Source organism: Leucopleurus acutus (assembly GCF_964270905.1).
Source record: "Leucopleurus acutus genome assembly, chromosome: 5".
NCBI classification, from domain to species: Eukaryota; Metazoa; Chordata; class Mammalia; order Artiodactyla; family Delphinidae; genus Leucopleurus; species Leucopleurus acutus.
In genome coordinates, this window is record NC_139147.1 from 95,357,731 (window position 1) to 95,384,536 (window position 26,806).

The following is a 26,806-nucleotide window of genomic DNA, read 5'->3' on the forward strand; positions in this document are numbered from 1 at the left end:
GGGGTCCCGGGGGCCGCAGGAGGACCCGACCCAGCGGCAGCTGCAAATTGCCGAAGCGGGGATCTGGGCGCCCGGCGCGAGTGCGCTTCTCCCCCATTCGTTCCGCGGCTGGAGGCGGACCCCCTTCCTTGCACACAAGTCCTTATATGCACCGGTTGCAGCAGCCCGCGCTACTCCAGCCCCACAAATAATTAATGGGGGAGGGAGGGCGTCGCTCTTTTTCTTTTTCCCTCCGGATTTTTTTTCAACGTTGGAGCATTTGAACCCTGCCGAGAACCCCTCAAAATGCGACTGAAGGGCCATTTTGCTGCAGCGCAAGAATTGGACACACAAAAATAAAGTCCCCTTGTCCCTACGATAAGCACGGCAGGGTTCAGGAACAGCTCTTTAGGTCCAGCCCGATTAGCCCGCAAAACCTGGGCTGAAAGGTTGCGCGCCCCTCCCCCACCCACGTTGGTGCAGAGGGACCGGGTCAGGAAGCGCGGCCTCTCCCCAGTAGGAGACCACGCCTCCTCCGCCTCTTCCCCCCCGCCCCCTTTACTCCTCCCAGGAAGCGGTGATAGACAGTTCTGTGTGGTTCTCCACCCCCACCCCCCCAGCTGAGTGGAGGAGTTGATGTGTCTCATTATAACAGCCAATGCAGCCGCCATCCACGCACAAGCAAAGAAGCATGTCCCATTTAAATACACCCACGCAGCCCCAGCGCCCTTAGCTGCTCAGGGCGCACAGCCCACACGCACCGCGACTCCGGGCTTGGAGATCCGCGCAGGCTGGGCTCCCGGAGCCGGCGGACTGACGCGCTGAGGATCGCGATCAGGCGCTGTGGGGCTGGGGTGGGCGGGGGAGGCTGGGCCCCGGGCCTCTGGCGCGACACCCGCATGAGGACGCGAGTGAAATAGACCGAGGTGGAATTTTCAACGGGGAATCTTCGGGGTGGTTTTGGTCCATTTCTCCCGCGAAGAAGTCGACATGGCGAGCGACTCTCCGGCTCGCAGCTTGGATGAAATCGATCTCTCGGCTTTGAGGGTGAGTGGAACATGTTTTCTGATTTCTTTCCAGTGTTTTGGGTCAGGGTGAATGGGCTTGGTGCGTGGAACTGGGGCTCGGCTGGTAGGCAGAGGCGGGCGAATGCGACGCGAGGGAACCTGGATTCTCGTTTAGATTCGGGGGTTGCTGAGGTGCTCTTGGCTAAGCACCCACAGCAGGGGCTGTGCGGTACGTGTCCTCCTTTGGTGGCAGCCAAAGCTCCCCTGAGAACTCGTGGAGCTTATGCCAGTTTCATCGTAGACCGGTGTAAGAGCATTAAAATGAAAGGCTCGTGTGTGTGTGCGTCCGTGTGTATGTACACAAGCCCCGGGCAGTCGTCTAGTGCCAAGGCTCTAGACCCTACCGTCCCTTTCTGCAAAAAGAATAACAACAGCGCGAATAAAGGCACTGGTCCCTCACGTTTTCCAGCTACCTGCTAGATGACATTGTGAGCCTGGCTGTCCCCGCGACGCCGAACCTGCCGCTCCAAGGGGGCAGTTATTGCTATGCTGGTCTTGTAGCTGGCAACTGCCTCCCCTTCCCCCCCTTTCCTGCCGTCGGCGCCCCGACTCCCTCTCAGCGCTCTCTTAAACGCAGGTCTGCCGCTCACCTTTATTTATCGTTTTAACTCAGCCCTGCCTGTGCTTTCTGACTTTGTGGCTGTGACATTTCAGTTTTATGGCTGAACTTAAGCAGGTGAAAGGGATGTGTTCTCTGCTTTTCCCCAATCAGACCGGAACTCCTGGGAGTGTGAGTGTGAGTGTGTGTGTGTGTGTGTGTGTGTGTTTTCTCTGTGTCTGTGGCTAGTCCTTTGTAAAGCACCTACCTCCACCCCGCTCCAGACCCCCTGGTTTGCATTTACCCTCACGTGAATTGCCTCAGAAGCCGTTTCATTGTATTGACTAAGACATCACTGATATAGAATCCATTTTGCTGTTGTTTTGAGATCGGAATACCAGGAATCCTAGTGCAGCCTCGACGCCTCCCCACCCCCCAAGCCCAACACACTCCTTCGGGGAAGGGGGCAGAGCTTTCTTGAGATGTTAATTAGATGCTGCCTGCCTGGAAGGGGGGGAGGGGTGTGGGTGGCAGCAGCAGCGGGGGTCTGAGAAGGATGGGCTACCAATCTTAGCACGGCTTTTTCCTCTCTTGAACTAAAAATAATTTTTTTTAAAAAAAGCTATTGTATATACATGAGGCAGGGAGGGTCGGTGAGACCGAACTGATGGTGGCTATCAACACAGACAGGCAGGATAGGTGAAGCTTGGAAGTTCCCACGCCCTCCTGAAGAATACATTGTTAGATGCTAAATCTTGGGGTTGTATACCTGAATCTTCAGTACTTGCCTTGACATTGCCTTCTTCACTGTTATTTTAAAGAACTACCTTTATGGTCAAAGTGGTACTTTTTCTTTAGTCTCGTTAATCCTCTCTCTCCTGACCTACCCTCCTCTTTTTAACTCCCCCTCCCCTTCTCCTTAATCCTTCCATCTCAGAGGTGAGGTTTCTGGGAGGCAGCCAAGGGGCTGAGAAGGAGCAGAGATGCCATTTGAAATGGCTTTTTTTGATAGTTGGGTAGCAAAAGCTCATTCATGCGTTATTACAGTAAGCTATTTCCCTGGCACCGAAAGGCCACATTCAGAACCCGCTGCCCCCTGGGCCGCTGGGGGTGGAGGTTGGTAACGGGGTGGGTGCTTTGGCCAAGTCTGTGGCTTCCTGCTTTACTGACTGTGTGTGTTCATTTGCCCTACTTTCTGCGCTGGGAGTTTCTGCCAGCGGGTTAATCAGGTGGATGGATGGCCCAGACTTCAGGGTAGAGAAAAGTGGCAAAGCTGGGGAGGAGGACGGGGCGGGGGGATGGGAGTCTGAACAATGGGCAAGTCTTGCGATTTCCCTGAGCCGGAATCTCAACGTTGCTTCTCTAATGGATAGCGCTCTTATACGATTGTAAGTTGGGCTTGGTCTGGTGGTGTCCCTTGTGGGCTTTTTCCTGGGGAAGGTTTTCAGAGATACCCAGAGCTTGCAAGCTTATGAGCAACCACAAGGGCTCCTCGGCCGACCTGGAGTTCGATTCACACCTGGGAGATCTGCGCTTGGGAGATCAGTATTTTGAAAAGATATCTTTGCACAATTCACTGAAATTGCTCTTTGTGGCTTGGGTTTTAGTGCTTTGCCACTGTATTTCTGCCTGCAGGAGGTGTGGAAAGAGGGAGGGATACAGCTTCCAGCTAGCCCAGGAGATGGGGAACTGCTAGCAGGAGGACTTAAGTGCAGATGTGGGGACAATTGCCTCCCAGAGGTCAGGGGTCTGCGACCAGTCTTGTGGTGGGTGAGTTGTGCAGGCCTGGAGCTGAGTCCAAAGGCCACAGAGGTCATCTCCACAAATCAGAGGGCAGATGATCTTTTTCTTTTTTCCCAGATTAAGAGAGATGGGCTCATGTAGATGAGAGGTCTCATTTGTTCCTAAATCCTCAGGAAAGCCTGCCTGCTGAGAACTTCCTGGGGAATGCCTGACCCCTGAAATGCAGCCAAGGTCAGTGGCATCTAGGAGAATTTACTGCAGCCTTACCAGTCCCTTGCTGTTTTGGTGGCTCTTTACACAATCAATGCCCTTTTTGTAAACTCTGTGCTCAATGCATTAAAAGCAGATCCTGTCTGGAGAGGCCTTTATCCTTTCTCACTTTGGGGGCTTATTGTTCTCAGCCAGTGATCCCAGACTGGACCCAGTCTAAATTTTCCCCAAATAGCAACAATGCATAATTTAAACCAGAGCAACCAGGGAAGCACTGATCACTTAAATTATGCAAGATTTGGATGGTTTTAAAAAGTAAGAAAAGAGAGGATGGTTAGAAAAGAGGTGATCTGAATCCAGTTTTATTAGTCCTGATTTTTAGAGCTGTGGAGAACTAAGTCTTGAGGGAGAGGAATGATTTCATAGATTTAGAGCTGGAAGAGAATTGTTGAACACTTAGCCACTCCTTTCATTTAATACCTGGGAAGCTGTAGCCCAGAGAGGTCAAGTCTATTGCCCAAGGTCACACAGCCCTCTCCCTGCTTGGAGGTGGGGTGAGTAGGGGAGGGGAGAAGGGTGGTTTGGGGAGAGGATATAGGTTTCCTGACTTCTCATTCAGTGCTCTAAGTCACATTGTCTGTGGCTAAATCAGATATCAGTAATACATTTTCTGCCTGAGCACAAAAAAAATGGCCGAGAGGAATTATTTCACCAGGGTCATGGAATTTTATTTATCAAAAATAGAGAAGCTGCTTCATGCAGGTAAGCTCATAAAACATTAAACCATGGAGCCTTAAAGTATCTTTGGAATTCATCTTGTCCAACCCCTTCAATTCCTCCTCTGCAGGCAAATGACTGTCTGAATCATCTAGGACAGATGGTTGTCCTGCATGGTAACCTCTCTCTCCGTAACCCTCTTCCATCTAAACATATCTCAAGGGGTTGGTCTAGACATACACGTTATTCAGATGTCTCTGCATGCAAGGTTTATAGAGTTCTATGTATGTTTTCTATAATCTATGTGGATACTTACATTCTACATAGTTTTACGGATATAAACTCTCCATGTGGGTGTATGAAATGTGTGTGTACATACATAGGCTATAGAAAACAATCTACTCATTCAGATGCAGGGCTTGAGTCATGCTTCCTTCAAGATATGACAGTATTAAAAGAAATGAAATGTGCCACCAGTATGCTTTATTGCATAGGAGGTGAGGTCAGCCCAGAAAGCTTTTTGGAGATTAGCATACATCTGAATCTGAGCACCGTGGCTGGGCCCACAGAGTAAGGCAATCAAGGCCAAGATTGGCCGCTGCTGACTTCATACTCTTAAGTTTCTGCCAGGACTCACACTCACTTTTCTATTTGAACAGAATTGGATGACCTCTGCTTGTCTTTCTCCCTCTACCCCTCACTCCCTGCTGGGCCTAGATATTTTTTTTCTCCATTGAAACCTAGGTTTAAGAATTGACCTCATCTGGAAGACTTGCATGTATTCTTCCTGCTATGCTTTTTACGTCTGTATTATAAATGGTATGGGGTTTTCTTTCTACTTGCTCACTAAACTGTGGGCTCCTTGGGGCCAGAGGCTAGGTCTCGTTCATCTTTGAGTCCATAGTTCCAGTTAGTTGAATAAATGAATGAGTTAATGGAGTGGACTGAGCACGGGGCTCTGTGTCCATGTCTTATTAATCCTGTGACTTTGGATCAGTCCTTTGTCCGTAATTAACTCAAAAATGGGGATGATCACAACTGCTTGCCTTCCTCATACACGGGTTTCAAAAATCAATAAGTATTTATGGCAGTGCTTTGAAAACTGTAAAGCACTACACAGATATGCTATTCCATGATTAAATAGAATTTTATGGGAAACTTGATTCCACCAACATTTGATCCCAGTGATTGTGTGTAACAGAAAATGATCCTGAGAAAAAGATATCAGAAGGTCGTGCATCTTTTTAATAGGACTTTTTCCTTTGAATGTATCAGTATGGCCTTATGTTGACCTTTCATGGTCTCTGTCTGACCTGGGTTGACCTTTGCTCGAGGTGAGTTCAGCCCAGAAACTTTTTGGAGATTAGCATATTTCTAAACCAGTATCAAGTATCAGCATTATTCATTGAAAGCTTTTTCTTTTCTTTTTTTTTTAAGACTTTTTCTCCTCTTTATGGATTAACCATTATGCAAATAAAAACACATATATTGTGCCTGTGCCTTTTCAAAGTTTGTGTGTGTGTGAGGTGGGACAGGGAGTGGATGCCTGAAATGATACACTACTAGTCCAGTATTTAAAACCTTCTGGTCAGAGGTCTCATGGGCTTCAAGAAATCTTGCAACATTAGTAATTCATTACCCCAGAGCAATTAATTAAATTTGGTCTTAAATGAGAATTTAGTAACGTTGCATGAATTGCTAAGATAACGGTATCTTAAAATGATAATAGCATAAGTTTTTTAATTAGATATATGTGCTGTTTTTTAGAGATATTAAACAGGTGTTTTCTTTGCCATGACGTTGCCTCATAATAAAATAGGGTGTAGTGGTAGTTATCAGAACATCAGAGAAATATGTGTAATCATTTTCAGTGTTCATTATTAACTGGAGTAATCTTTGTACAAAAGCTAATATAAGTCATGGTTTGCTGTTTGCCAAATTATTGACTTAGGAGGTCATGGAATATTTTGTTGATGAAAGAATACCCAACACTTTTCTTTTATGGGTATATCATATTTTCCCCCCTTATCAGTAAGGCTCTTTGAAATCTCGTAACTTTGAGTCTTGCTGGTTGGCCCTTTCTTCTTTCTGTGTCTCTGTCTGCCCTGGAATTAATCTTCCGTGCCCTTCTTGTTCTACGCCATTCCTTCTTTCAGTGATAGTGGTTCTAAAGCCCACCCAGCTTTGAGCTACTGTGATCGAGTCATGGCAGCCCTGACCAGCTGAGCAGAATCAGTCTGAGTCTGCGTTTCTCATAGAATTTGGGATAACTTGTGTCTGAAAGATGCTTTCATGTTCAGTTGGTTCTTCCATTTCTGGCGGGGGGTGGGGGGGGAGTAGCTCTGTGAGAAGAGGGCCTGAACTAGCAGCGTGCTGAGAATTCCAAGAAAATCTGGGTGATAGTTTTGTAAGAAATGTTATTCTGCACATAGAAATATGAGGTTCCTAGCGGAGAGACAGGGAGGACTTAAATAGAAAATGTTGGATGAATTCTGCTTATAATTTCTTCCATTCTGGTTGGAAGCTGATTTCCCTCTAGAGAAAGCTGATTCTCTATCCACTTTTTTTACATGCCCAGGCTGCCTCTACTTATCTCAAGGGGGTGCCTGGAAATTCTCAAAACACATTTTATTTTACCCCAACCTTAAACATCTTTCCTTAATATCTATTGCCTGGGTCCCCTTGTCTCCAGCCTTCTCCTGGCCAGTTTCCCTTGTGCATTGCAGCCACGTTAGTCTTCCTAAAGCACAGTTTCAGTCTGGGTATTTATTTTATTTTATAAAAAATTAATTAATTAACTTTTGGCTGTGTTGGGTCTTCGTTTCTTTGCGAGGGCTTTCTCTAGTTGTGGCAAGCGGGGGCCACTCTTCATCGCGGTGCGCGGGCCTCTCACTATCGCGGCCTCCCTTGTTGCGGAGCACAGGCAGACTCAGTAGTTGTGGCTTACTGGGCCCAGTTGCTCCGCGGCATGTGGGATCTTTCCAGACCAGGGCTCGAACTTGTGTCCCCTGCATTGGAAGGCAGACTCTCAACCACTGTGCCACCAGGGAAGCCTGGCAATGCGTATTTTTGATTTTTTTAGGAATCCCACCAGGATGACCTCTGGGGCTCCAGGGTCTGGAAAATGTAGGTTGGGAACGGGAGCAAAGACTGCTGAATTGTTAAAAGTATGTTTAAATTAAAAAAAGCTTTTTGTTGTTCTCATTATAAAAGCAATGCATGATCATTGCAGAAAACTTGGAAAATGGAGAAAAAACAAAGAGAATTCATGATTCCCAATGATAACCACATATATATTTTGGTATATGGCTTAGTAGTTTTTTCTACACATAGCTAAATGGATAGTTTAAAAAAATTAAGATTATGTTGTATATATTATCTACAACCTTTTTTTTTAAAACTTAATAATCAGCCATTTTCCATACTATTAATGTTTTTCTATGGCAAAATTTTTAAAAATTCTTTATCATGGGGAGCTTAAAACTTACGTAAAAGTAGAAAGATTGCTGGAATACTCTTACATTGCTGGTGGGAATGTAAAATGGTGCAGCCACTTAGGAAAACAGGTCGGCAGCTCCTCAAAGTGTTACCATGTGCCCCAGCAATTCCAGTCCTAGGTATATACCAAAGAGAATTGAAAACATATATCCACACAAAAACTTGTACACCAATATTTTTAGTAGCATTATTCATAATAGCCAAAGAGGGGAAACAACCTAAACATCCATGAGTTGATGAATGAATGAACAAAATGCATTGTATTCTTAAGATTGCGTATTATTCAGTAACGAAAGGAAGTGTTGATACACGCGATACCATGGATGAACATTATGCTAAGCGAAAGAAGCCAGACACAAAAGGCCCCATGTTATATGATTCCATTTATATGAAATGTCCAGAATGGGCAAATCCATAGAGACAGAAAGTAGATTAGGGGTTGCTGGAGCTGGAGGAGAGGGGGTGTAGGAAGAGACTGCTCGTGTCCTGGTCGTGGTGATGGTCGCTCAACTCCGTGCATTTACTAAAAATCACTTGTATACTTCAAAAGGGTGAATTTATGGAATGTCAATTAAATCTAAATAAAATTATTTAAAAAAGTAGAGTAGTGTAATGAGCCCCCAGATTAATAATTTTCCACTTGTACCCAATCTTATTTTATCTACACCCCCGTCCTCTTCCTCTCCCATATTATTTTGAAGCATCATCATATCTTTTCACTTGTAAATATTTCAGTATTTCTAAAAGATAAACTTAAAAATCACATAACCGCAATACCATAATCATGCCTAAGAAATGTAATTTTTAATTTCTTCATTCAGTCAGTGTTCAAATTTCTAATCATATGTTTTAAGGACCACTTAGCATTTTACTGTGGGGATGCATCATAATATATTTAACCAATTCCTACTGATGAAACCTTTGGCTATTTCCAACTTTTCAACTCATGCAAATGGTGCTTTGATAATCAAACATCCTTATTTATAAGTCTTTGTACACATTATTTTTATACATTATACATTATTTATCCTTATACATAAGTCTTTGTATACATCTCTGTTTCCTTTGAATAACTTCTTAGAAGTGCAATTTACAGTGAAAGTTATAAATGATCTTTAAGGTTCTTGACATTGTCAAATTATCTCCCAATTTCCTGTGAGGTAAGTGTACACATGAATGCATGAGGCTTGGAAAAATCAATTAATCTACCAAAGGTCATGAAGCTTCTAAATGGCCGAACTTACGATTGACCTACCCTAAAGTCAGTGCCCGTAGTAACTCACATGGCCAGTATTTGACCTTGTCATGACATCAGAATTATCTGATGTATTATCTCGCTGGGTTCACAGATTTCCCAGAAGACTTTCGTTTGGGGCACAGGATCTCTTTGATGAGCATAGTTGTGTTTTAAGTGTTATTTCCAAAATATTTCTTCCCTTGTGATTTTGTTTTTTAAATAACCAAGATCAGCTTAGAGCATGTTAATTGTCCTTTTTCTTGTCTAAAAACATGAAAGCATAAAATGTGAACCATTTTGCGATTAGCAGTGGTTTCCTTTTACATTGTATATAAGGTACGTTTATGTTTAATCTGCCCTTCTCTTTGGAGAAGTATCCAACAAGTGTGTTTGGAAGGCATGTGGAATCAGGCTCAAAGGTTTCCATTTTTTAAGAATTGAAGACCACTGAGTTTGCGATTATCACAGAAGATAGCAAGATGGGAAGACATGTTAGAACAGGAGCCATTCTCAAGCTTTTATCTGCCAGATAATTATTAAAATCAAAATCTGGAGTTACGCTTTTTTTCAGACAGATATAGATATTTAAAGATAAGAATGGAGAAAATGGAAGACGGAGCTGGCAGCTAGAAGAGTAAAGAGCCCTGTGTTTTTGACCACAGTCTACTTTCCACCTGGTTTATAAGTAAGAAACTTATAAAATCAACATAACTTTGTGGTTTTCAGTCTTGTGGAGGCCAGCTGCCTTGATCTCACTAGATTTTACAACCTAACCCTCCATTTAAAATGCCTATGAATTATTTATACCTAGGGTAAAAATCTGAGCTTCACGTGCACATGGTTTCATCATTTCTACTTCTAGGTGGTTTTTTTTTTTTTTGGGCTTCCTGTAATCCAATTATAGCAGTGTGGCGGGTGGAATAGGTTGTAAGCAGTAATTGCAAACTGTATTTAAATAATAATATTTAGCATTTATAGAGCACTTTATATCTCAAAGTACTTGCAAACAATATCTAATTAAATACGCTTTCTGATTATAATCTGGATATAAATGCACTTAAATCCAGAACAGGGTCATGAGAAAAGTGTGCATTTGAAGTTAATGCTTTAAAAACCTATGCAATAATTGGAGAGTTAGAGCTTGGGCATCTGTTGGACTGTTTGCGCACATCCTTTTGTTCAGCCTGATGGCAGGTTTAGATTATATCTGCACCTTATCAATGCCTCTGCTTGATTTCTGACCATTAAGGACTGAGTGTTGATCATGGCTTTGGTCCTTACAGACACTAAAATATTAATAATATAAATAAGCTTTAAAATGGGCTCCTTCACCACATTTTGTGCCCTGGCCTCAGATGAAACTCCCATTAGTAAGTGAAATGAAGTGGGGTAGTGAGTGGGAGAACGGCTATGCATTGTGGTTTAGTAATTTCTATCTGAGAAAAATACATTAAACTGCGCAGTAGGATACATCATAAAGAAACGCACTGGAGAAATGAAACGTCTTTAGTCTCACCATAGTAATGATTTCTTGCTGTTTTGGGCATGTGTCTGTGTATTGTCCTCCTGCATGTACGTCCTGTGTTGGCAATTTTGAGAGTGTTTGGAGCAAGGACTAGCATGGCTTATCCAGTAGATAGAAGAGGCTTCTGCGGCTGGTTGATTCTCAGTAAACGTGATCCTGTGCATTGTGATTTTCTAAGAGCTGCTTGACGGGCTAATTGCCTAAACAGTGGTTCTCAAAGTGAGATCCTCGTTTCAGCAGCTTCCACATTGCCTGACAATGTTGCAGAGTAGGAAATAGTCATTTATATAAGGTAACTGCAACTTTTTCTTAAGGCTTGTGGCCTCAAATTGTGGAAGGCACATACTTTTAAGAATGTGGACTTTAAAACTTCACACTAATATTTTATGTGTATGAATTGTTCGTAAGAAAGGGGAATACTTGAAATGGTATCGAGTGTCACCTGATACCATTTCAGCTGATAATCCTGGACTGTTCTTTGCATTGCCATTTTTTTTTTTTTATTAGCAAGTTTATTCAGGGGCCAGAAAAAGCCCCATCTCCATAATCAAGAAGATGCATCCTTCTGGTGTTAATTTCCTGTTTTTCCCTATGGATCTGTAGGGATTCTGTTTAAAGCCCCAGAAGGTGCTGACATTTGCCTAGAAGCTGAAAAAAAGAGTTGTATTCACAAACTCTTTCATCCCTTCTTTTGTTTGCAGTCTGAAATCTTTGGGTTGTTTATTTCTTGAGGCTTGGAAAATGGAATGGACGTTTGGAATCTAGACAGCAGGTTAGAGGATTTCCTTACAGAGAAATCCCACAGACATTCCTTGTAACAACAATCCGTAAACATCTCTGACCTAGCCACAAAGATGCCCTATGTTGTTATTTAATCTACAGTTCTTAGATAAACACACTGCTTATATTGCATGTCTTTCTTTTGGGGGGAAGGTTGATGATGATTAAGGTTGTTAAGGCAGCTTTGTACACAACTTGATAATGAGCATGTATCAACATTTTATTTCATACTCACTGCTGGGGAAGATGCTTTTGAAAAACTGAATTCAAAGAGCCCTCTTGGAACATCTATTTTTAAAGGAGAAAGATATGGTTAGATAATAATCGGTAGACTGGCTATAAAAAATATCTGGGGCTTCCCTGGTGTCGCAGTGGTTGAGAGTACGCCGGCCGATGCAGGGGACACGGGTTCGTGCCCCTGTCCGGGAGGATCCAACATGCCGCGGAGCGGCTGGGCCCGTGAGCCATGGCCGCTGAGCCTGTGCGTCCGGAGCCTGTGCTCCGCAACGGGAGAGGCCATAACAGTGAGAGATCCGCGTACCGCAAAAAAAAAAAAAAAAAAAAAAAATCTGGTTGAAGATGATTATGTTTTTTGCAGTATTGACAATTAGGGGGACATATCCAACTTTCTTAGGAGAGGTTTTAATATTATTAAAATATCAGGGAATTGTACAGCATTTAAATCAGAAATGTTAGTTACTCTTTAGATGGGGGAGTGAATTAATTGCATTTTTCAAGGTGTTCTGTCTGGGACCAAGTTTGGGACAGTTTTGTTTCTAGTACTGGTGGTGTCTTATGTTCTGGGGAAACTGTGAATTTGAAATGGCTTTTTTGCAGCCATTTGCACGGTTGAAAGTGTCCTTTAAGTTTGGGAGTGCTGTGGTTTTCTATTTGAACCCCTAAGACTCTCTTAGAGGCCAGAGACTGGGTAGTCTTATGTTTCATAAGGTCAGAGCCAAGTGTTTGCTGTTCCTAAAAGGCCACCCCCTCTTCTGTTTTCTTTAACTGGTAACTCTAGCACCCGTCAGAGAGAATACAGTTTTCTTTCCATGCAAACAAATAAATAAAAGCACTGCTGAGCTCTCCTGCAGTTTTATCCCCAGGTGCTGCTCTGGGAAGAAACTGCACATGCTCTTTGGTGGGAACAATATGTATGTTCTCTCTGTGAGTGTTTCAAAGATGTAACTCATGCTGGTATTGTAGTCAGCATTTCTTGAATATAAACAGCTTTTATTTTTGGAGAAGAACAGATGTAAAAGTGTGAAATACAGAAGTCTACACATCTTGGCAGGGGGAAGGGAAGGAGGAACGGGGTTTCTTTAAAATCATGGTAACCCAATCTTAGTTACTCCTTTGTTTTCCTGAATGACTGAAAATTAGCAGGGGAAATCTCCTGGAACCTGACCAGCTGGGTACCTAAACCTCCACTTAGCTGATTGCACCAGAAAGAGGGCTAGCGGGTAATTAGCATAGGTCCTCCTAGGTCTTCATCTCTAGGAACAAAACGGGTGCCTCCAAAGGAGGAAACCTGTAGGTGAAGAGAGGAGATCGTACACATTCAGTGAAATTTATATGACACTTTAAGTAAAATGTTAGAGAGACAGAGATCCAAGCCCCAGACAGGGGGGGTGGTTTTCTAGATAGGAAAAGTGTGTGTGGAAAGTGTTTGGTGTCCCTCTGTGGTCTCTGAACCAAAGCTCTTGCCAGTCCTCTGGGTGCCCACCCCCTCTTTTAATTTGTGAGTACAGTATGTTTGTAAGAGGTACCTGGGGTTTTCAAAGCAGCGGGGGCATTCCTGTGACTCTTCTGTGTTCCCTTTAGGCCAGGTCTGTTTCTTTCCTTTGCTGGAAGCAGGGTCTCATCTTTGCAGTTCATCACCTGATACAATGCAAGTTGCATCAGATTTAAAGAAATCGTTCCCTGACTTTCTTTCGGGTTCCTGGCTGTGATGGCTGCCTTCTGCAAGTTTCTGCTAGTTTGTAGGATTGACAGTTAAGATTTTGTCCCCTGGGAAACTCTGTTTAGTGTGGGAAACACATTCTCATTTGTCATGGTTCTTGATAACTCCCCTCTGACAAATATTTTTGTCAAATGTTCTATGATTAGGTCTATGTAGTTTTTTTTGGTATTGTGTTTTGATACTAAATGTTTTCAAGCATGTTTCAAAAGAACATCTCTGATCATTTCTTTTCTAAATTTCAGTGAAATTTGGAATGTGAATAAATTACAAGGCCATAGGAACTCCCCAGTTCACAGAGATGCTAGTTCCAACCTTATTCAGGCTCTGCTTCATGCTGTAATAAATGTGAATCTGGATTTTAGAATATACTTGAGAATGTGGATAAACTGGAATGCTCATATGTTGCTGGTGAGAATGTAAAATGGTTAAGCCATGTTGGGAAACAGTTTGGCTGTTCCTGAAAAAGTTAAACATAAATTTATTATATGACCTAGCAATTCCACTTCTGAATATCCACCCAAGAGAAATGAAAACATATGTCCAGGCAAAAAAAAACTGTACATAGCAGCATTATTCATCATAGCCCAAAAGTAGAAATGACCCAAATGTCTAGCAACTGATGAAGAGGTAAACAAAATGTGGTGGAAGATGATGGAATACTCTTGAGCAGCAAGAAGGAATGAAGTATTGCTTCATGCTACAACATAGATGTGAAAGAAGCCAGACACAAAAGATCATATACTGTATAATTCCATTTAGATGAAATGCCCAGAAAAGGTAAAGCTATAGAGACAGAAAGTAGATTACTGGTTGGTTAGGGCTGGAGAAGAAAGCGGGGAGTGATTGCAAATGGGCATGTGGGATCTTTTTGAAGAAACAGAATATGTTCTAAAATTGGATGGTGGTAACATGAGTGAATTATACCTCAATAAAGCTGTTAAAATGTAATATGCCTGAGACATTACTTCATAGTTGGACCAGCTCCATACACTATGAGGGCAAATTCCCCAGTCTGGTTACTCTGGTGTTTCTAGGAAGTCCTTCTCTTCAATACCTTGAGGGATGGGGACTCTGGTCCTATCTTCTGCTTTCTACTTACCTTCATGTCATCCCTTCTAGAGCTTTATAATTGTTACTGTAATAATTTTCTTCAAGATAAAGTGGATGAGGCCCAGATAACTTATCTCTCCTTCCAAAGAAAGGAGAACTTTGGAGCCAGGACTAGGGTAACTACAGTAGTTCTCTCTTATCCATGGGGGATACATTCCAAGACCCCCAGTGGATGCTTGAAACAGCAGGTAGTACCGAACCCTATGTATACTATCTTTTTGCCTATACACACCTACCTATGACAAGTTTAATTTATACATTAGGCATATAAGAGATTAACTACAATAAGTCATAATAGGCTCAAAGTGAGAGATTGGGTCAAGATGGCGGAGTAGAAGGACGTGCGCTCACTCCCTCTTGCGAGAGCACTGGAATCACAACCAACTGCTGAACAGTCATCGGCAGGAAGACGCTGGAACTCACCAAAAAAATACCCCACATCCAAAGACAAAGGAGAAGCTGCAATGAGACAGTAGGAGGGGCGTAGTCACAATAAAATCAAATCCCATAACTTCTGGGTGGGTGACTCACAAACTGGAGAACACTTATACCACAGAAGTCCACCCATTGGAGTGATGGTTCTGAGCTCCATGTCAGGCTTCCCAACCTGGGGGTCCGGCAATGGAAGGAGGGATTCCTAGAGAATCAGACTTTGAAGGCTAGTGGGATTTGATTGCAGGACTTCGACAGGACTGGGGGAAACAGAGACTCCACTCTTGGAGGGCACACACAAAGTAGTGTGTGCATCGAGACCCAGGGGAAGGAGCAGTGACCCCATAGGAGACTGAACCAGACCTATCTGCTGGTGTTGGAGGGTCTCCTGCAGAGGCGGTGGGCAGCTGTGGCTCACCGTGGGGACAAGGACACTGGCAGCAGAAGTTCTGGGAAGTACTCCTTGACGTGAGCCCTCCCAGAGTCCACTGTTAGCCCCACCAAAGAGCCGGGTAGGCTCCATTGCTGGGTCGCCTCAGGCCAAACAACCAACAGGGAGGGAACCCAGCCCCACCCATCAGCAGGCAAGCGGATTAAAGTTTTACTGAGCTCTGCACACCAGAGCAACACACAACTCTACCCACCACCAGTCCCTCCCATCAGGAAGCTTGCACAAGCCTCTTAGATAATCTCATCCACCAGAGGGCAGACAGCAGAAGCAAGAAAAACTATAGTTCGCAGCCTGTGGAAGGAAGACCACATTCACAGAAAGACAGACAAAATGAAAAGGCAGAGAACTCTGTACCAGATGAAGGAACAATATAAGACCCCAGAAAAACAACTAAATGAAGTGGAGATAGGCAACCTTCCAGAAAAAGAATTCAGAATAATGATAGTGAAGATGATCCAGGACATCATTCTGGAAAAAGAATGGAGGCAAAGATCAAGAAGATGCAAGAAATGTTTAACAAAGACCTAGAAGAAGTAAAGAACAAACACCTAGAAGAATTAAAGAACAAGCAAACAGAGATGAACAATACAATTACTGAAATGAAAAATACACTGGAAGGAATCAATAGAAGAATAACTAAGACAGAAGAACGGATAAGTGACCTGGAAGACAGAATGGTGGAATTCACTGCCATAGAACAGAATAAAAAAAAAGAATGAAAAGAAATGAAGAGAGCCTAAGAGACCTCTGGGACAACATTAAACGCAACAGCATTCGCATTATAGGGGTCACAGAAGGAGAAGAGAGAGAGAAAGGACCCAAGAAAATATTTGAAAAGATTATAGTTGAAAAGTTCCCTAACATGGGAAAGAAAATAGACACCCAAGTCCAGGAAGCTCAGACAGTCCCAGGCAGGATAAATCCAAGGAGAAACACACTGAGACACATAGTAATCAAAGTGACAAAAATTAAAGACAAAGAAAAATTATTGAAAGCGGCAAGGGAAAAAGGACAAATAACATACAAGGGAACTCTCATAAGGTTAACAGCTGATTTCTCGGCAGAAACTCTATAAGCCAGAAGAGAGGGGCACAATACATTTAAAATGATGAAAGGGAAGAACCTACAACTAAGATTACTCTACCGGCAAGGATCTCATTCAGATTCGATGGAGAAATCAAAAGCTTTACAGACAAGCAAAAGCTAAGAGAATTCAGCACCACCAAACCAGCTCTACAACAAACGCTAAAGGAACTTCTCTAAGTGGGAAACACAAGAGAAGAAAAAGACCTACAAAAACAAACCCATAACAATTAAGAAAATGGTAATAGGAACATACATATCGATAATTACCTTAACCATGAATGGATTAAATGCTCCAACCCAAGGACACAGGTTTGCTGAATGGATACAAAAACAAGACCCATATATATGGTGTCTACAAGAGACGCACTTCAGACCTAGGGACACAAACAGACTGAAAGTGAGGGGATGGAAAAAGATATTTCATGCAAATGGAAATCAAAAGAAAGCTGGAATAGCAATACTCATAGCAGATAAAATAGACTTTAAAATAAAGACTGTTACAAGAGACAAGGAAGGACACTACATAATGATCAAGGGATCAATCCAAGAAGAAGATATAACAATTATAAATATATATGCACCCAACATAGGAGCACCTCAATACATAAGGCAACTGCTAACAGCCATAAAAGAGGAAATCGACAATAACACAATAATAGTGGGGAACTTTAACACCTCCCTTACACCAATGGACAGATCATCCAGACAGAAAGTTAATCAGGAAACACAAGATTTAAATGACACAACAGACCAGATAGATTTAATTGATATTTATAGAACATTCCATCCAAAAGCAGCAGATTACACTTTCTTCTCAAGTGCGCACGGAACATTCTCCAGGACAGATCACATCTTGGGTCACAAATCAAGCCTTGGTAAATTTAAGAAAATTGAAATCATATCAAGCATCTTTTCCAACCACAACGCTATGAGATTAGAAATCAGTTACAGGGAAAAAAACGTAAAAAACACAAACACATGGAGGCTAAACAATATGTTACTAAATAACCAAGAGATCACTGAAGAAATCAAAGAGGAAATCCAAAAATACCTAGAGACAAATTACAATGAAAACACGACAATCCAAATCTTACGGGATGCAGCAAAATCAGTTCTAAGAGGGAAGTTTATAGCAATACAATTCTACCTCAAGAAACAAGAAAAATCTCAAATAAACAATCTAACCTTACACCTAAAGGAACTAGAGAAAGAAGAACAAACAAAACCCAAAGTTCTTAGCAGGAAAGAAATCATAAAGATCAGAGCAGAAATAAATGAAATAGAAACAAAGAAAACAATAGCAAAGATCAATAAAACTAAAAGCTGTTTCTTTGAGAGGATAAACAAAATTGATAGGGCTTCCCTGATGGTGCAGTGGTTGAGAGTCCGCCTGCCGATGCAGGGGACACAGGTCCGTGCCCCGGTCCAGGAAGATCCCACATGCTGCAGGGCGGCTGGGCCCGTGAGCCATGGCTGCTGAGCCTGCGTGTCCGGAGCCTGTGCTCCGCAACGGGAGACACCACAACAGTGAGAGGCCCGTGTACTGCAAGAAAATAAAAAATAAAAAAATAAAAAATTGATAAACCTTTAGCCAGACTCATCAAGAAAAAGAGGGAGAGGACTTAAATCAATAAAATTAGAAACGAAAAAGGAGAAGTCACAACAGACACTGCAGAAATACAAAGCATCCTAAGAGACTACTACAAGCAACTCTATGCCGATGAAATGGACAACCTGGAAGAAATGGACAAATTCTTAGAAAGGTATGACCTTCCAAGACTGAACCAGGAAGAAATAGAAAATATGAACAGACCAATCACAAGTAATGAAATTGAAACTGTGATTAAAAATCTTCCAAAAAAAAGAAAAAAAGGTAGCTGCTGCTGTTAATTTTTAAATAAGCATATATATGTGTGTGTGTGTAACTGGATCACTTTGCTGTACACTTGAAACTAGCACAACATCTTTAATTAACTATACTTCAATAAAAAAAAAAGAATCATCTATATTTTGAACGTAATGGGTTGAACCTGCAGAAGGGGTACTGGAAGGCCTCTGCCAGGGATTCGTGTTGGCCATAACATGTTTGTTTTGAAGGTGTAGCTTGGGTTGTAACCGTTTTTAAGAAGGCACCTGGGGACTTCCCTGGTGACACAGTGGTTAAGAATCTGCCTGCCAATGCAGGGGACACGGGTTCGAGCCCTGGTCTGGGAAGATCCCACATGCCGCAGAGCAACTAAGCCCACGAGCCACAACTGCTGAGCCCACATGCCACAACTACTGAAGCCCACGAGCCTAGAGCCCATGCTCCGCAACAAGAGAAGCCACCTCAATGAGAAACCCATGCACCGCTATGAAGAGTAGCCCCTGCTCGCTGCAACTAAAGAAAGCCCACGTGCAACAACAAAGACCCAACGCAGCTAAAAATAAATAAATAAATATTTAAAGAAAGAAAACATAAAAATCATAATAAAAATAGAACAATTCTAACAATATACTGAAACAAAAATTACGTGAATGCGGTCTCTCTCTCAAAATATCTTGTTGTAGAAATTTAATGCCTTTTCCATCTCAACTAAGCACTTATCACACACTGTGGCCATAACTTTTGCAGTCTGAGGTGCACCAGCAAAACTAGTATGAATTTCTTTTTCCTTCTTTGCAGTTTCACAGGTAGAGGATTTGTTCTTACCATAGATCTTAGCAACCTCTGCATACAATTTGTTTTCTTTCCTTATTAAGTTGAGGACTTTCACCTTCTCACTTAAAGGAAGCACTTTAGGGCTTCTCTTTGGCAGATGTGAATGACCACCATGACTAATCTTGCATTGTGGGGCTATTATTAAGTAGAAAGGGTAACTTGAACACAAACACTGTGATAATGTGACAGTTGATTTGATAAAGAGGTGGCTACCACGTGACTAAGGGGCAGATACACTGGACAAAGGGATGATTCAGGCCTCAGCAAGATGAAGCAGGACGGCGAGATTTCATCATGCTACTCAGAGGGTGCAGAATTGAAAACTTATGAATTGTTTATTTCTGGAATGTTCCATTTGATATTTTCAGACCATGGTAGACTGCAGGTAACTGAAACCACAGAAACTGAAACTGTGGAGAAGTGGGGACTACTGTATTCCTGTCTGAAACCGTTCCGTACTGAACGACTTTCAAAATGTTTCAGGCCGCGCCTAGTCCCTGTGCTGGTCCCTCTGCCTGACTTCTCCTCCAGTCCCTACAGTTGACAGATAATCTGTCTTCCCATCCCTCCCCCAGAGGAGACTGTAATCTCTACAAAGACAGGACCTAGGTTTTGTTTTTTCTCATATCTAATTCTCAATGAAATGATTTCTCATGACTTAACAACCCACGGCCAAACTCTTTAATTTAGGAAGGCCTTCTATGATCTGACCATTCCTCACTTCTTTACAATATCAGCAGTCACCACTCCCTCTCTACACACTAACCCAGTGATTTTCAAACTGTAATGAGCTGTGGAGTCACTTCAGTGGGTTACAGCCAGCTTTGGAAAAGAATTTATTAGAATGGAGTAGACAAATATTACTGTGCATGTACTGTATTGTATATGTATGTATTTGGTCACAACTTAGAATTGTAGAATGTATTTCTTACAGGGTACCAGGACCAGAAGTTTGAAGTTCACTGCTCCAGCTCAGTCCATAGGAATGCATGAGACCTATTAGAGGGATTTTCATTTGTAGGTTCTAGTTCAGTAGTTAAGCCGGGGGCCCACAGATCTGTACCTCTGTGGCCCTCTCATAATTCAGATGTGTGTGGTCTGCATTCTAAGAAACTGTAACAGACCGTGGTTGCTAGTTGCTAGTTGATTTAGACCTCTTGTTCATTTATTAAACACCCAGTAGGAGATAGGAGCAATGCCATGGCCCTGGACACAGTGGTGGGACACAAGAGCTACAGTCCAGCTGAAAGATGGAAGAGTGTAGGCTGTGGCTTCTTCTGCTTGGGAACCCCCCACCCCCATCTTTGCTCCATCAACTCTGTGATTTTTTTAAAAAACATTTATTTATTTATTTATTGGCTGCGTTGGGTCTTCGTTGGTGCGCGTGGGCTTTCTCTAGTTGCGGCGAGCGGGGGCTACTCTTCGTTATGGTGCATGGGCTCTAGGCCCACGGGCTTCAGTAGTTGTGGCATGCAGGTTCAGTAGTTGTGGCTCACGGGCTCTAGAGCGCAGGCTCAATAGTTGTGACGCACGGGCTTAGTTGCTCCGCGGCATGTGGGATCTTCCCAGACCAGGGCTCGAACCCGTGTCCCCTGCATTGGCAGGTGGATTCTTAACCACTGAGCCACCAGGGAAGTCCCTAACTCTGTGATTAACAGCTATTCGTCTTTCAAATTTCAACTCGGAAGAGTTAGACATGACTTCTGCTACTTTTTATAAAGTTCAATGACATTGGTATCTGGGTAGAGATTCAAGGAAGATGAGAAGCTGAAAGGAGCTGTGATCACTTGAGAAAAGGGATCCATGAGACCAGAGAAGCTGAGCTCTAGGGGTGACAGTGGGGGACTGAAAGGGTCACTTGTCACAGAGGAATGAGTTGCTGGAAATGACAGTAGCCACTATAGCCATGGAACAGCCTCTGGGAAATGTGGGAAAGGAAAGAGACTTGGGAATGTCCCAGAAATAGAAGAACTGGGAGGGGGCTCAGAGCCAATTATCACTGTGGTCATCCCCCAGGCTGGCATGGCCTTGATCTCAAACAGAGACAGAGGAGGAGCCGTGGACACCATCATATTCTGCGTAGGAAACCTGTAAGGAGAAGCGTACAGGCTTGTACCGTCTGGTATGCGCCAGTGAGGTTGGGGAGAGTACGACCCCTCCTTCTGAGCAGCTGGGATACAGGCTGGAATGGCCATGAAACCAGTGGAAACTGAGCGGAGGATTAGCGTTTGGTGGCTGCTTGTGCCAGGTGTTGAGCCGGGGGCTGGCAGGCAGGTGGCGCAGGCTGGTGGCTCATGCTGGCCTTGGTTAGGGCAGAGATTTGGTCCTCAACTTTGCAGTTCCCAGATGTGATGTAGTCAGGGTACCGAGTTCCAAGTCACACAAACACGTGGATGCACCTGACACTGATCTGGAACACGATTTATATAATAATAATAATAATAGTAATACCAATATTAAGGTCTAATACCTTTTTAGACCACTTGCCGTGTATGGGGCATGGGCTAATTATTATAAAAGTCTGGTCTTATTGATGCTTTTTGTGATATGTACTATATTATTCTTCTAATTTTACAGATGTGGAAACTGAGGCTTAGGTTAAAAGACTTGTTGAAAATGATGGAGCCTGGTTTTGAACTCAGGTCGGTCTGATGTTGAAAAAAAATTAATTAATTGGTTTACATTTGTATCCTTTATTATACCTATCGCATAATTCATTGATGGGCACACTCTTGGGGTTAGCCTGTTTGGATCCTGCAGCTTCACTGGGCACCGAATGGATAGGGGACTTGTTTTACCATTTAGTGTTTTTAGCCTGTAAGAGGAGAAGTTGTGATATTGGGAAATGAAACCTTAAGAAAGTGCAGTGGCTCCAAAGATATTGAAAAACCCATGTACCAGGCAGCTGTGAGACCTAATGTTGCCATTATTTGAACCCTCCTAGGGTCTTAGGAAGTTCAGTGGGAAGAAGCAGAAAGGGGTTTTGAGATGGTGAAATGGCCTTTAATTATTGCTTTTCTATCTCCTCTCAGACTTTAAAGTGGTTCATTAACACAGCAGACTATAAACCTCTTTATAAGCACAGGCCCGGTAAATGGGACACCAGTGAATTTTTATTGGTGACAAGTCACAGTGAATGTACAGCAATTATAGTCCCTATTTTGTTCCATGGACTTTAAAAGGCACTGCATGTGGGCCAGCTTCACCAATGACTAGCAGGAAGGCAGGGTAAAGGACATTGTGTTACATCGTGGTACTGGATAGCTAGCTCCTAATCAGCTGGGTGTCCATCCCCTGGATTTCCTCAGCACCTGTCATTTGTGGCACATTGTGGGCACTCGGATATCTGCTGAATGAAGTCATCTGAAACCTTCTAAGCTTACTTTGGAGAAGTGTATGAAAGAGAAAGATTCTCTCCCTAACCCAGGGGCATCAGATGAAGTTCCAGGATTGCCTCTTGGTGTGGTCAGCAGATGAGGGGTTTCAGTTACCTAATAAGAGCTGGGAATGATGGGGCCAACCCTGGCAGTAGACTCACTGACTGACTGCTGTGGGAGAGAGTTCTGCCCTTGGCTGGTCTGCTCTGGGACAGAAGGAAGGACTGAGCTATTCTTCGTTGGCTAAGGTGCTTGAGTATCTCATGCAGCTAGCTATAAATCCCAGAGCATCCCAGAAGCAGAGGGGTAGGTATTAGCCTAGAACTAAGTCTTGGGGGCATAAGAAAGAAGCTCTTTTCCTTTGTCTGTGCTGAAATCCGTCTATTTTGTTTGTTTTATTTTCAACTTCTAAATATTGATTAGCTTGAGTGAGTGCTTTCTGGATCTTGTGGTCCCTTTCTTACAGATGTAGGGGGATAAGGCCCATGGCAGTTAACTGGCACTCAGCGAACAGAGCAAGCTAGAGGGGGAGCTTTTCCCATCAGGTCTGCAGATTACAGTTCAGCAACAAGCCTATCCCCATGTCTCCATGTTCTCTACCGGGTATTGCCTGTTCAGCTTGGATATTTTTTTGTTTTACAAATGCAGACTGCTGCACTTCACAGTAATTAGCCGATATGACTGTAATGGAGTCTGGCATCATTGGATAGAATCTTTGAAATCAAGTGTCTTAAATTGACTCTTGCTTTCTCGGGTAATAATGAGTAGAAATTCCTGCTATAAACATAGAATTAATAGATTCTAAGCTTTTATAGGCTTTGGGGCAGTAATAAAAGGAGAGGGGAGGGACTTCCCTGGCAGTCCAGTGGTTAAGACTTCGCCTTCCAATGCAGGGGTGCAGGTTCGACCCCTGGTCAGGGAGCTAAGATCCCACATGTCTCGTGGCCAAAAAGCCAAAACATAAAACAGAAGCAATACTGTAACCAACTCAATAAAGACTTTAAAAATGGTCCGTATCAAAAAATTAATTAATTAATTAAAAAAACAAAAAAAAGGAGAGGGGAAATGGCGTGTATACAGCCGCACTTGATTTCATTCTTTTTGAGGTGTGTTGAGATTCTTAAGAACCTGGCCGAGTGATACCAAGGGGGCAGGTGCACCAAGGGCTCTGTGTGAGGATGGGAAAGGATGGCGAAGTGGACCCACTGCCTATTCCGATGCAGATGTGTGCTGGAAAGGTCAAATCTTCAACTTGTTCTCAGCCCTTCTAAAATCAGGGAGTGTCAATGAATGATGGTGGCCCCTGGCATCTGGTTAGGATTCTCCAGATGACACCTTGGCAGTGAATTCAACCGGAACATTTTTGGCAGTTCCACGGAGAGTAACCTGTATGAGAGGTGTCCATGACATAATTTGGGCTTATCTCATTTGTTTTCAGTCACAAGAAGCAGAATGGCTTAGAGGTTACATCAGGGATCAGACTCTGGATTTGAGTCCTGGCCCTACAGCTTAAAAGCTTTGCAACTTGGGGCAAGTTGTGTAAATTCGCTAGGCTTTCTCCACACCTGTTAAATGCAGATAATAATACTATACCTAGGAATACTGTAAGAATTTAAAAAACATATTTCATTACAGCAGAAGTTAACACAACATTGTTAATCAATTATACTTGAATAAAATGAATTAAAAAATAAAAAAACTGTATTTCATATAAAGTACTTAGGACAGTGCTTGCCATATTATAAATGCATGATAAAGTATTCAACACATTCAATACCAGCAGCATTTTTTCAAGTAATTGGAAAGCCCACTATGAATCTGGAGCAGAGAAAGCAACTGGGGGTATGTAGGTAGGTTCACAAGGTATAGGTTCTGCTCTCAAGAAGCCCAAAGTGAGAGTTAGAGACAGATAGAAAAATAGATATATTCATTAGGAGCGCTGGGGTGGATGGTTAGTTGTGTAGAGGCAAGGAATGTGGGGGAAGTGGAATAAGATGGGCACTGAGATGTCCAGGGAGCTGAAATACCTTGAAGAAATTCACAAGGATTCTGTGGTGGGAGTGCCAGTGATACAAAACATTGATGTGGATGAAGTATGGGTTGTTCCTTAGAAGTAGCCTTTGCATCTTTCCTGTGCTCTTCTGCCTTGCTATCCCCACCCCAGAACAAGCTCTCTCTCCTGCTTGCCACCCTCTGACTCCAGTCTTTTTCTCCAGTTTTTCTGTTATAGGATATGAAAAAAAATCATACGTGTACGAAGCGTTGTTTATTAGTAAGCAGCAGTGTATGTGTCCTGCTTTGTATGAGAAAGTCTAAAAATTGCTAATCAGTATGGAACTGAAAACTTAAAGAAAATAATTAATTAATTTGGCTGTGCTGCGTGGCATGTGGGATCTTAGTTCCCCGCCCAGGGATCGAACCCGTGCCCCCAGTAGTGGAAGCACTGAATCTTAACCTCTGGACCACCAGGAAAGTCCCTGGAACTGAAAATGTTTAAGCTTTAAAATATCCTTGCTTCGGTTTCAGGAAATCTGTGAATACAACATATTAGTAGGCCAAAGGATATTAACTCTGGAATTATTTCAACTGCCATAAAAGATATGGGTAAAATTTAGTAGTCATTCTTGATTTAAAGACAAAACAAAACAAAAAACACTACTCTTATTAAACTAACTCTTACTTTCCCTATTACTCTTATTAATAGGGGGATTCTTCTTAACTTGATAGAGAATGTGTCTGAAACCAACAGCCCACCTCACATCTAGTTGTTAAAAACCAGAAACTCTGTGTGGGAGACACTGTTGATTACCAGCCTATCAGCCATTCCCATCTCCTTTCTTGCTGTCAAAACTCTGAGTTTGTTTCGGTTTTTACCCCTCCCGTGTTCTCAGGGGAGTGGACCCCCTCCCCAGCCCCAGCATAGAGGGGGTGGAATAGATTGAGCCAGTCCCTTGGCTTCCGTTTTTCTGTTGTTGATGATGAGTTTAGGCAAGGCACATGACACAACCCTGGCCAGTGAGGGGCCTGGGGGAATCCTTCCTGGGAGCTCCTGGGAAGGCTTTCCTCACTTTTACAAATGGGTTTGTACAAACGAGACTTTCCCTGTCCTGGACTTGGAAATCGTCTGTAAGACTGTGATGCTGGAGCCATCTGGTAACCATGAGGGGAGAGCTTGGAGAGTCACAGAAAAACGGACTCAGGTCCCTACATGTTGGACAGCTGAATTAATCAACCCTGGAACTGGCCTGATTCCAGATGTCATATTATACTAGCTAACAATTTCCTCATTGTTTAAGCCACTTATAGTTGTGTATTCTTTTACTTGAAGTTGCAAACATCCTAATTGATATATATTTCTTTTGAAATCAGGGACCACAGAAGGACATTAGGGTTAAGATAAGGATCAATAATTTTATATATATATATATAGTATGTTCTGAAAATTCTAGCCATTTGAAATAAGGCAAGGCATAGAAGAAACAAGAGTTATAAGTATTAGATGATAGGGACAATATCGTCATTTTATACAAATGGTGCCTTTAAAACTTAGGAGAGTCAACTGAAAAAAATTATTAGAACAGTAATAATTCAGTGTGGTTGGTTACAAAATAAGTATCATAAATCAGTAGCATTCTTATTAGCCAGACAAAATAACCAATTAGAAAATACATTTGAAAAAAATGATAGCTTTAATAACAAAAATGGCAAATATATGGGAATAAATTTACCAAGAACTCTGTAGGACCTATATGAAGGAAAATTTAAATCACAGCAGGTATACAGAAGACTTGAGTCAATGCAGAGATACCCCATGTTCCTGGATAGCAGACTTAGTAATGTAAAGGTATCTATTCTTCTCATGTGAATATGGGATTTCAATAAAAATATCAAGCAGGAATTTGTTTTAGGACTTGGCAAAATGATTCTAAATGTCATCTGAAAGAATTATCAGACAAGAACAGCTTCCAAGCCTCCCGGTAAAACTTGTTTCTGTCATTTGTGTTTGTGTGTGTTATAAATGTCTATATTGTATTATTTGCTGTATAAAAGTTTTAACAGTTATAACTTCATAGTAGATTAAGATTTTTATTAATATAAAAGCACTCTGTCTTAGGTAATGACTTTTTCTAGGAATTATTTTTGGTTTCTTGACTTTTTCTTTGTATTTTTGCTTGATGTACTTGATCTTCCTTTTTTTTTTTTTTTTTTTTTGCGGTACTCCAGCCTCTCACTGTTGTGGGCTCTCCCGTTGCGGAGCACAGGCTCCGGATGCGCAGGCTCAGCGCCATGGCTCACGGGCCCAGCTGCTCCGCGGCATGTGGGATCTTCCCGGACCAGGGCACGAACCCGTGTCCCCTGCATCGGCAAGTGGACTCTCAACCACTGCGCCACCAG

General features: G+C 42.7%; 1 protein-coding gene across 3 annotated transcripts in view; it reads left to right on the forward strand.

The window, feature by feature from the left end:
* The first annotated feature begins 627 nt into the window (after positions 1–627).
* The window catches only part of TNIK (TRAF2 and NCK interacting kinase), a 414,490-nt gene continuing 388,311 nt past the window's right edge, over positions 628–26,806 (forward strand). For all 3 annotated transcript variants that reach the window (XM_082840052.1, XM_082840053.1, XM_082840055.1), the window contains exon 1: positions 628–1,026. In XM_082840052.1, the coding sequence (XP_082696178.1) occupies positions 970–1,026 (57 nt within the window). In that variant the 5' untranslated portion in view covers positions 628–969. The remainder of the gene's footprint in view (positions 1,027–26,806) is intronic.